This window comes from Phaenicophaeus curvirostris, chromosome 15 (genome assembly GCF_032191515.1).
Source record: "Phaenicophaeus curvirostris isolate KB17595 chromosome 15, BPBGC_Pcur_1.0, whole genome shotgun sequence".
NCBI classification, from domain to species: Eukaryota; Metazoa; Chordata; class Aves; order Cuculiformes; family Cuculidae; genus Phaenicophaeus; species Phaenicophaeus curvirostris.
The window spans coordinates 3,486,640-3,497,747 of NC_091406.1; the positions used below are offsets into that span (position 1 = coordinate 3,486,640).

At 49.6% G+C, this 11,108-nt stretch overlaps 1 protein-coding gene across 1 annotated transcript; it reads right to left on the reverse strand.

Annotated features, from left to right (window-relative positions):
- Positions 1 to 364: 364 nt before the first annotated feature.
- Positions 365 to 865, reverse strand: NEUROG1 (neurogenin 1). Its single transcript, XM_069869425.1, has one exon. It carries the CDS (start codon positions 863 to 865, stop codon positions 365 to 367), a length of 501 nt encoding a protein of 166 aa, XP_069725526.1.
- Between the last annotated feature and the right edge of the window lie 10,243 nt (positions 866 to 11,108).

Consider the following 11,108-nt stretch of genomic DNA (forward strand, 5'->3'; position numbering starts at 1 on the left):
TCGGGGCGGGTGCTGGGGTCCCCCCGCCGGGAGGGGCTGAGCCGGAGGGATGCGCTGAGCCCCGCGCCGCGCCCCGCGCCGCATCGGTCCCCCCCCCCCCTTCCCCTTTAAGCCTTTTCACGGCATTGTCAGGGCGTTCAAACCAAATTTTCATGCTCGTTTCTCTTCGCCGGAGAGCTACAAATTGTAAAATTGACTTTTCACCTCGTCCGCGGCAGCAAATCTGTCGCTTTTCTTCCCCGTTTTCGGAGGGGGAGGGAGGAGGGGGAAAGGGACGGAGGTGGTGGTGGGGGGGGGGCTGAAAAGTGCAACGGGAGGAGAAATCGCCCCCCCCTATTCCTCCCCCCTCGAGGGGGGCGCTGCCCTAGCGGCACGGAGCGCCGGGGGCCGCGGGGAGGGGCAGCCCGCGGAAGATGCGCAGGGGGTCGGCGGGGGCGTAGGCGCAGTCCTCGGAGGTGGCGGGGCTGCTGGGGCCGGAGCCGGAGGCGCAGAGGGAGGGGGCGGCCGGGGATGCGCTGGAGAGCCAGGACCCCGCGTCGCTGCCGGGGCTGGGGGGGGGCGGGAGACGCTGCTCGGCCAGGCGCAGCGTCTCGGCTAGAGCCCAGATGTAGTTGTAGGCGAAGCGCAGGGTCTCGATCTTGGTGAGCTTGGTGTCGTCGGGGAAGGTGGGGAGCACGCTGCGGAGCTCGTCCAGGGCGGCGTTGAGGTGGTGCATGCGGTTCCGCTCGCGGTCGTTGGCTTTCACCCGCCGGCTCCGCTTCAGCGTGTGCAGCAGCGCCTCGGTCCGCGCCCGCGCCCGCCCGCGCCGTCTGCGCCGCTCCCGGGGCTCCGCGGGGCCGCCGCTGCTCGCCGCCTCCGCGGGCATCCTGGGGGAGGGGGGGGAACACGGGGATCCCGTCACCGAGCGGCCCCAGGAGGGAAAGGGGAGAAGGGAGCGAAAGGGAAGGATGGGAGACGGGTGGGGAATAACGGGGAGAAAGGGAATAAAACGCGTCTATGGGAAGGGGGGAGCTCCGCGAGCATCCTGGGGGGAGAACGGGGACCCCGACACTGAGCAGCCCCAGAAGGGAAAGGGGAGAAGGGAGGGAAGGGGAAGAGTGGGAGGCGGATGGGGAATAATGGGGAGAAAAGGAATAAAACGCATCTAAATGAAGGGGGGAGCTCCACGAGCGTCCTGGGGGGAGAACACGGGGATCCCATCGCTGAGCAGCGGAGCAGGGAAAGGGGAGAAGGGAGAGAAGGGGAAGGGGGCGAGACGGATGGGGAATAACGGGGGGAAAGGGAATAAAACGGGGGGAAAGGGAATAAATCTAAAGGAAGGGGGGCTCCGCGAGCATCCTGGGGGGAGATCACGGGGATCCCATCACTGCGCAGCGGAGCAGGGAAAGGGGAGAAGGGAGGGAAGGGGAAGGATGGGAGGCAGATGGGGAATAACGAGGAGATAAGGAATAAAACACAAATAAAGGAAAGGGGGAGCTCCGCGAGCATCCTGCGGGGAGAACACGGAGCTCCATCACCACGGAGCTCCCGTCACCACGGAGCTCCCGTCACTGCGCAGCCCCGGCAGGGAAAGGGGAGGGAAGGTGCGAAGAAGCTGGGGGGAGAGGGAATAAAACGCGAGAGAGGGAGGGGTGGAGGTGTGGGAGCGCTTGGCCCGGCGGCGCAGCGCCGCGCAGGTGCCGGCATCCCCCGTACTCACATGGAAAGGCGCTCCCGGGGATGCCGTGAAGCGAGAAGCGGTGTGACAGGCAGGGAAAAAGCCACAGCTTCCCGCTGCACGGGGGAGGAAGGGCTGGCTCCGAGGGTGGTTAAGGGGAAAAAAAAAGAAAAGGAGGAAAAAACAAAAGGAGGGAAAAAAAGGAGGAAAAAACAAGGAGGGAAAAAAAGGAGGAAAAAAAAAGGAGGGGAAAAAAAGGAGAAAAAAAAGAAAAGGAGGGAAAAAAAATAAAAGGACAAAAAAAGGGGGGAGAGAAGGAGGGGAAAGAAGAGGAGAAAAAATAAAAAGGAGGGAAAAAATGAAAAGGAGGAAAAACTGAAAAGGAGGAACAAGTGAAAAGGAGGAACAAGTGAAAAGGAGGAAAAAATAAAAAGGAGAAAAGAATGAAATGGAGGAAAAAATAAAAAGGAGGAAAAATGAAAAGGAGGAAGAACTAAAAGGAGGAAAAATTAAAAGGAGGGACAAATGAAAAGGAGGAAAATATAAAAGGGGGGAAAGGAGGGAAAAAGAAAAAGTAGTGGAACTAAAAAGGAGGAAAAAGTAAGAAAAGGGAGAAACAAGAGATAGAAGTGAGGAAAAAAGAGATAAAAGTGAGGAAAAAAGAGATAAAAAGGAGGAAAAAAGAGATAAAAAGGAGGAAAAAGAGATAAAAAGGAGGAAAAAGGAGAAAAACTAAAAAGAGGGAATAAAAGGAGGCAAAATGGAGGGGAAAAAGGAGGAAAAAAAAAGTGGGAAAGAAAAAAACGAGGCCGGGAGCGCCGGGGAAAGGCGGGGCGGGGGGCCACGCGCCCGCCCTTGTGTTTGAAGTGGTGCGGGCTGCGATCCGCTCGTGTGAGCGGCGGCTTTGGCACACGACGGCGCGGCGGCCGCTCTTATAGCGGCGGGCGGACAATGGCCCCGTGGCCGCCCCGCGGGGCCGCGCCGAGGCGGCAGGTCGGCCCCGTGCGCCGGAGCGTGCCCGCAATTACCGCGGGCAGCCGCGCATCTGCCGCGCCCCCGGGGAGCGCCGGGGGGGGGGGGGGGGGGGGGAAGGACAGGGGGGCGAGGGGCACCGGGGAACCGCCGAGCAGGGGGGTTAGTCCCCGCTTCTGCTTAACTTTTCGCATCAGCCTCCGAAACTTTCCCCCTTCCTTTCTTTATTCCATGTGGTTTTATTCCTTGTGTTTTTATTCCCTGTGTTTTTATTCCCTGTGGTTTTATTCCGTGTGGTTTTATTCCCTGGGTTTTATTCCCTTTCTCCTCGTTCTTCCCTTTCCATTTCCCACCTTCCCTCCCTTCTCCCCTTTCCCAGCCCGGGCTGCGTAGTGATGGGAGCTCTGTGTTCTCCCCCTAGGACGCCCACGTATCTCCCCTCTCCTTTAGTTGTTTTCATAGAATCATAGAATCACCAGGTTGGAAGAGACCCACCGGATCATCGAGTCCAACCATTCCCATCAATCACTAACCCATGGCCCTCAGCACCTCATCCACCTGTTCCTTAAACCCCTCCAGGGAAGGGGACTCAACCCCCTCCCTGGGCAGCCTCTGCCAGTGCCCAATGACCCTTTCTGTGAAGAATTTTTTCCTAATGTTCAGCCTGAACCTCCCCTGGTGGAGCTTGAGGCCATTCCCTCTTGTCCTGTCCCCTGTCACTTGGGAGAAGAGCCCAGCTCCCTCCTCTCCACAACCTCCTTTCGCATTGTTTCCTCAACCTCCGAAACTGTGCCCCTTCCTTTTTTATTCCCTGTGGTTTTATTCCCTTTAGTTTTATTCCCTTTCTCCTCATTATTCCCCATCCGTTTCTCATCTTCCCTCTCCTCTCCCGTTTCCCTGCCCGCTGCACAGTGATGGGAGCTCCGTGTTCTCTCCCCAGGACACCCACATATCTCCCCTGTCCTCTAGTTGTTTTATTCCCTTTAGTTTTATTCTCTTTCTCCTGTGATTCCTCATCAAAGTGACGCAGTCTGAAACGATAAAACTTTCAGCAGGTGCTCAGAAAGTTAAAAATTCCAAATTACACTTGTTTCACAAACTTCAGCAGTTGCCAATTGGTCTGGACGATTCTTTGTCTCTGGATAAAAAAATTAGAGCTACGCCGGCTTGATTAAAGTTCACACTGCCACTGCTAATCCTCAGAAAGTGTGCAGGTATCACGGTTTAACACTTTGGGGAGCCTCACTTTTGTAAGTGGCTAAAACATCTGTCATCAGGCTTTTTGCTCCTGCCTCTCGGGGCTCTTTGGAAGCCTCATTGCCAGCCCTCAGGTACTTCTCACTCTGGAAGGTTTTCAGTTTCACCCTCCCATCAGCAGATATTTTTAGACCTCCGTGCCTAAACTCGCATTTATTTATAAGATTTCCCCATATATTAAATGTAGATTAATTCCCACTCTTGAGATTTTCCGCTATGCCTTTGATGAACAGGGAAAATTGACAGTGTAATTTGTCTTTATCTTCGCATTTTAAGTTCAGAGCAACCACTTTTGGACTTGGACCTGAGAGAGGATCTTGCTACCAGAGAGATTCTTTCTGGTTTTCACTCTCCTCATTTTGAGATGATCCAGCGAACTGCCACAACCAACCTTCTTTGTGCCAAGAGGATCACGCACTGAAGTGAGCAATCCAGAAAGCCCTGGGTGATGAATATTAACGAGTCTCAAACTCGAAGCAGTTTTCCACTGGCTAAGCTTGCGGGATCAGCTCCCTTTCTGCTTTCTGTAACATCTTTCTGTGGCTACAGACCTTCCATGTGCCATATAACCACGTCAGGCCTAGCGACGGGGCCTGACGGGAGGGCCTGAGCTCACTCCATCACCCGACCTGCAATCAGGCTGATGTTTTTAGGGCCCGTGTATCCATAAATGACTTTCTGTGCTAAGTAGTTCCACTTCATTGAGTTACTCGTGTCCTTAAGTGACGACACGATGAGAGGCCTCGGTCGGCAGGCAGCGATTGGTGGTGGATTTTCCAGCAGAAAGCAGGAGAAAGGACCAAAATGTAAAGATTAAGGAAGCATATGGCAAAAAAAGTTAAACTTTAGTCAACGTGCATCTTGTATATAGCGATATGAACTCCGGTGTTGTCTGCAACACTTTTATTGTCTTTTGTTTAGGTGTCTTTGAGCAGTCAATAGTTTATTCATTAAAATGTTTATGATTCCCTAGAGTTTCACAGACTTTGGCACAACCCATCACTTGTCTGAAAGTTTGCGGTGAAAGTGCATTATTCATTAGTCCTTATCCATCATTTGCAGTTTGTCATTTGTTATTCTCTTGTTTTAAAAGTTTGTGCTCCAATCAAGGAGGGGAGAGAGCACCATGTGTCTCCGTGATCAGTCACAGCCCTGAATAGCCAGACCTGAAGTGAATGTTTCACAAACAACCCACAGGCTGAAATTTGTTTGCATAATCTATTCACTGCGTACTTATGAATAACGAATGCATTCACAGAACCAGAATTGTTTCAGGAAGCCTTCGCAAACAGAAAGAAGTGCTAAATATCTTGGATAATTTATTCCCGATGAATAATTCAACCAGTTCTATCACAGGCAGTCTACTAATTTTGCAGATAAATTATTCAGCGGACACAGATAATAGCTCTTATACCTTATGGACCTGCTACGATGGAAGTCGCCTGCTAAAGTTTTGTGAGGTTTTCTGGGATCGAGAAGCCATAAAATCCCCAAATGAAACAGGACTTTTGATTTCAAGGAACACAGGGTGTGTTTTCAGCATCTCTCTGATGGTCTTACTCTGATTTTTAGCCTTGGATATTAACTTTTCTACCTTGATGTAAGTGCAGTCAGGCTCTTAGGGACTTGTCGATGTTATTAGTTTCATATTTTGAGCTCTAAGGAGGCTTCCTAGAAATATTTTACCATTTGCTTTGAGACACCTTACAGAACTTAAACAAAAAAAGAGGGGAAAAAAATTCAAATGGCATTTCTTTATTGTAGAAACCATAAAACCACGACTGGATTGGGTCCACATTCACTGTAGCAGATGGCAAACTGCTCATCTGGAATCAGAGCAAACTGTTGTGGGCTCATTTCCACGTGTCATGTTTATCTCTTGGTGGGGCCCTGAGCATGAAGCTTGCTCCTTCGTGTAGAGATGTTGTGTGTTGGGTGTTGCTCACAGCTGGATGGCAGAAAAAGCAGGAATTAGTAAGTAAAGGCAGAGGAAAGGCTGTTGGGGCTGGTAGTGCTTGCAATGAAAGTTGCTGGTGCTCAGCCCTGCTCTCTGAATGCACCATTTCCAGCAAGGAAAAGCTCATCCATGAAAAGAAACCCATTCCCTGGTGTTCATTGTACCTTGTAAAGGCAAATAAAGCTCCACGTTACATATCAGCCTCATATTTCAAAACTGACCAGAATTACCATCATTAGAGCAGTTTTAACATCACTCTTCTCTTCAGGCATGGGAATGAGTGGTTCACAGCAGAACTGCTCCCGCAACTGGAAGGTGCCTCAGAGGAACTGGAGGTGCTGATTTCTGTTTTTAAGGCTTAAGATGCACACCAACACAACTCACCAAACTCCGTGCTTTGTTGGATTAGTACATGAAGGCTTAAACTGATGTTGGGATGAGTGTCAAAACAATGTATCAGCCAGGAAAATCACAGAATCATTTAGGCTGGAAAAGACCTTAAGATCATTGAGTCAAACTGTAAACCTAACACTGCCAAGCCCACCACCAAACCATTTCTTTTAAGTGCCATATTCACATGTCTTTTAAGGAGCTGCAGGGATGTTGACTCCACCACCTCTCTGCGCAGCCTGTTCCACTGCTGACAACCTTTTCAGGGAAGTAGTATCACCTAATACCTAGTTTAAACCTCCCACTACTTTTTGCTCCCTCATTGTTTGAAAGCATGGCTAGAGCAAGAAGGCAGAGCTCTCTGCAGAAGATGCTTTGAACTGGGAGGGGGGGAGGAGACGTGGCTGGCGGCTATGCCATCACCCTGCAAGCAAAAAGCTTGAGTCAGCGCCTTGCAGAAGTGAAGGGAGGATTGTCCTAGCTCACTCCTGGGGATGCCCAAGCAGATGCAGCAGGAATTTTGGAAACAGAAGAGTGGAAAACGGGTCGATGGGGCTGCCCTGTGCTTGTGTGGGCACAGTGCAGAGCCCAGGCTGGGGATGGAGGTGCAGCAAGGGCCAGTGCCGTGGCTGGACTGCACGTGTAGGGATGGACATAAGGTGCCGTGCCCTTGGGACCAACCCCTTGGGCAGGAGTCAGCTTACAGCTCCCAGCCTGAGGCTGCTGGAGGGTTCAGGTGTTCATGCCTCGGCTGCAGACTAATGGGCAGCTCTGGAAGTCCAATATTTGTAAAGGATCTCAGCCTGCATGGAGGTAGTGTTAACCCTTTCTGGAGCAGGAGCCAATCCTCCTGTGGGGAAACCACCTTGGGAGCAACTCAGGGGCTTCATCTTTGGATTTGGCCTCATCTACATCTACCTGCTTGCGGCTGGCTTGAGGCCTGAGGATGCAGGGGGTGCGGGGGCATCACATAAAGGGACCCTGAGTACTGCAGGGGTCCTGGCCTGGAGAAGATGAAACCTCTCAAGAGGCTTAACCCTTCCCGGCTGCTGCGCAAAAATAGCAGCAATGTTTTATTTTCAGGTTTTTAATGTGATGTAACATTTTTTCCTCTTCTTCTTGGAATGGGTGGGGGAGCAAGTAGGTAAAGGATTGTTCCTTGCAAGCACAAATGTATTTTGTTTGTTGTAATTAAAATGTTTTAATGAGACAACCATAAAATCAACCATTAATTATTTTTTTCCAAACACTTCTGCTTCCTTTTGAGCTAGGTCTATTTAGAAATAGTTTAGAGAGTAGCCTGCAGTTTTATTCTTTCTTCGGTATTATACACAGGAGTAGAGAAGTCATTTATAAATAATTACACAATGTTTTGGGTCTTTGGGTTTGTATAATATATCAAAGCGATTAGTACACGCATTGTTCCATTGTAAATGGTTTTTTTTCCTTCCTTTCAGTTTCACTTGCCTTGTCTTCTATCTAAACCTTTTTCGTGAAATCCTTTGTCTTCCTCATTCTTTTAGCTTGTTACAGTGCAAGGACATTCTTCTTATTCAAACACTCACAGCATGAGCAAAGAAAGCTACTTCTGTCGCATCTTAAGTTTTACCATAACTTTCTGGCATTTTCTTTTCTTCCAATTTTCCCAGACTACTGATAGGGTAATGAAGAATTATAACATACATCAATTATTGGTGCTCACGGTGTATTATGCTCCTGAATTCAAGGGGAGATAAAGAGAAAAAGAAAAAAAAAAAGCGCCACTTTCTGTGTTTTGAGGCACATGAGAGAGGACTCAGCGCAGATTATTTATAACATCTTTCTGAGCATCAATTATGTTTGACTCCTACAACCACTTCCTTGTCCCACTGGTTTTATGGCCAGAAGGAGTCATTTTTGTGTGTGGTAGCTGTGGCATTTAACTTGTTTCTTTTATGAGGAGCCCAAACAATGCATCTTCAGGCCAAACAATCTATCTCCCCGAATAATAGCCCGAGTGTCAGTCAAGTGCTCAGGGCTGGGAAATAGATCATCATGGTAAAGGGCCACGGGAAGAAAGCGTGGGGATGGAGGGGTTTGTGCAGGGTCCTCGCGCAGCGGTGCCGTCTCCCCCGATTTCAGCACGCGGGGAGCACAGGTGCCCAGGGGTTTGACTGGTTTCCTGACAGTTCAACACCCCTAATTGAAATCACCCAAGGAAAAGGGCCAAACCCTCTCAATGTGGTTATGCTACCGGGGCACAGTCCCTGCCTGGCACTTCCCCAGCCTCCCAGCTACCACATTAACTGGGAAAAACGAGATTAGGATGTCACCTCTGAGAAATAAGCCCTTTTTCTCCCCCCCACCTTATTGTGCGAGAGGTTTTTCTTCTCTCCCCCCACTTCTCCCGCCCACAATTCCCCCTCTTTTGTTGATTTGTATTTTGTTAATTGAAGCTAGAACACTTATCCTAAAAGAAAGGAAGAAAATTCATTGACCGCTCTGTGGATGAAATCCTCCCCAACACTGTGTAAAGCAGGAAGCTTAACTACATGCTGAGATGCTCAGGTTTTCTTTTACATCTTTGCTATCAATAATTCCGCTTCGGAGTGGCTTTTATTTTTATTTTCTTTTAACTGCAATAAAGATAACCTGGAAGAATTGAAGCACCGTAACGGTGGGATGAAATTGAGCCTGAGCTCTCGGGGGGGGCTCTCAAGGTCTCCCCCCAGCTCTGGGTATGGAGTTTTGTGGCTGGGGGAGGATGCTGTGGGACCACCGGCAGCACGCAGGTCCCCACCGCCCCGCTGCGGGGCTGGGGGGATTTGCTGCTATTTGCATAGCAGGTGTTGGATCTTGGGCCATTCTTCCATAAGGGACTTCTAATACGGGATAAATTACCGGGAATTAGGAGGAGGCAGGCGACAAGAAAAGTGCTCGTGGACTCTTCTCCCCATCGCAGCAGGGGAAACGGAGAGAATGGCTAAAGAAAAGGAGAAAAATCTGAACGCAGCAGCTCGTGCCCCAGCCCAGGGTGTTTTGGGGTGTGCTGGGGTTGGGGGACAGCTCTCACCGACTCGTCCTGAAATTCAGGTTTGAACTCAGGAACGTGGTAATCCCAGAGACAGTAATTCGATCACTGGTTTGAGGATCTTTGAGTCAGTAGGTCTGGTAGGGGAGTTTAAAATGCTAATCCCTGGTATAATCCCTTCCCTGGCATTGTATGTACAAGGCTTGCACCCGCAAGAGAATTGCCTGTTTCCTTCCTCGGGCTTCAGGACAGGAGGGCAAGGCTGGGGAGCAAACCCTGCACTGATACACACACAAACACGTGTGTGAACATACAGCCGTGCCCGTGCACGCTTGTGCACACACGCAATCACATGTGATGACAGGTGCATGTGAACACGTGCGCACACACAGGTCCTGTGGGAAGTTTAACTGCTGTCCTAGAGACGTCTAACCTGTGTAAGAACAGCAGTGACAGCACCCAGAGAGATTTGGAAATACCCGTGGCTGTCATAGTTGAGGGTTTGTTTGCAGGGTTTTTGCAATTCTAACTGTGGCCATAGCTAAGGCAAATATAAATTGTTAATAACAATGATGATATCAACTTTTAATATATATTTCTATATTTTACATATATGTAATGGCTTTACATTGGAAGGAGGAAAATTTAGATTAGATATCAGGAAGAAATTCTTCACTATGAGGGTGGTGAGACCCCAGCCCAAGTTGCCCAGAGAAGAGGTGGCTGCCCCATCCCTGGAGGTGTTCAAGGCCAGGTTGGATGGGGCTTGGAGCCCCTGATTCAGTGGGAGGTGTCCCTGCCCATGGCAGGGGTGGAACTGCATGATCTTTAAAGCTTCCTTACAACCCAAACCATTCTATGGTTCTGTGGTTCTATGAGTCTATGATTCTGTGATGTTTATAGGTATATGTACATCCGTACGCAAAATGGAAAAGAAAGGCTGGGTCACAGCTGTTCTGAGGTGGTTTCGATGAAAATTTCTTATCGCACTTCAGTCTCTGCTTTGCTGTGTCAGTTGGAGTACACATACCTGAAAGAAAACTGAGATGCTTCACATGTTTTTAAGCGGACAGTAATTTTCATAGCATCAGAATATTTTGGGTTGGAAAGGACCTTAAAAATCATCTAGATCATCATCATCATCTTGGAATGCATCCACCTGCAGGCTTTCGTTGCAGGCAGGAGTGTTTTGCCTGTAGTTCTTGATTTGACCCTTTGTAAAGGGATATCGCTATGAAACCGTCTAGATGCTTCTCAAGTGAAAGGAGGCTTGACATTTTATATATAAGTAGAGACTATCTATAATAAAAGAGCAGGCCAGTGAGAAAGAAGCTGAAGTAGGTGAATTCACTCCAGAAGAGCTGTGAGAGCTGGGCAGGGATTAACCGGTGCTTGTGGGAGCCCCAGGAAGAGCAGGACAGGTAGAAAAGGCAAGGAGACAAGGCAAAGATGATGCTCTGGATGGAGCCCCTTCATCCTGGGCCCAGGGCTGCATCCTTTGCGGGGCAGGTCCCCTGCCCTGGCCATGAGAGGGCCGAGGGTGACACCCCAAGGCGCAGCGCTGCAAACTCCGCTCAGGGTTCGCATCTCCCTGAGCTCCAGAAAAGCTCTCTGGAATGGGGTTTTTATTTAGCAAAGCAAACCTCCTTTAGTGACATAAAATCCTCGTGTTTTCCTTTGGGCTTATGCTGCCGTTTTATTGGTTTTGCATAAAATAAATAATAAAAATTATTATCTCAGTAAAACTGCAACAGAGCAGGTTGCTCAAGGATGATGTTTAAGTACAAGCGGAGCAGCCCTCAGGCTGCATATGGGTCCAAAGTGCTGGGTTTGCTGGGACCAGTAACTAACAGTGCAGCTGAACT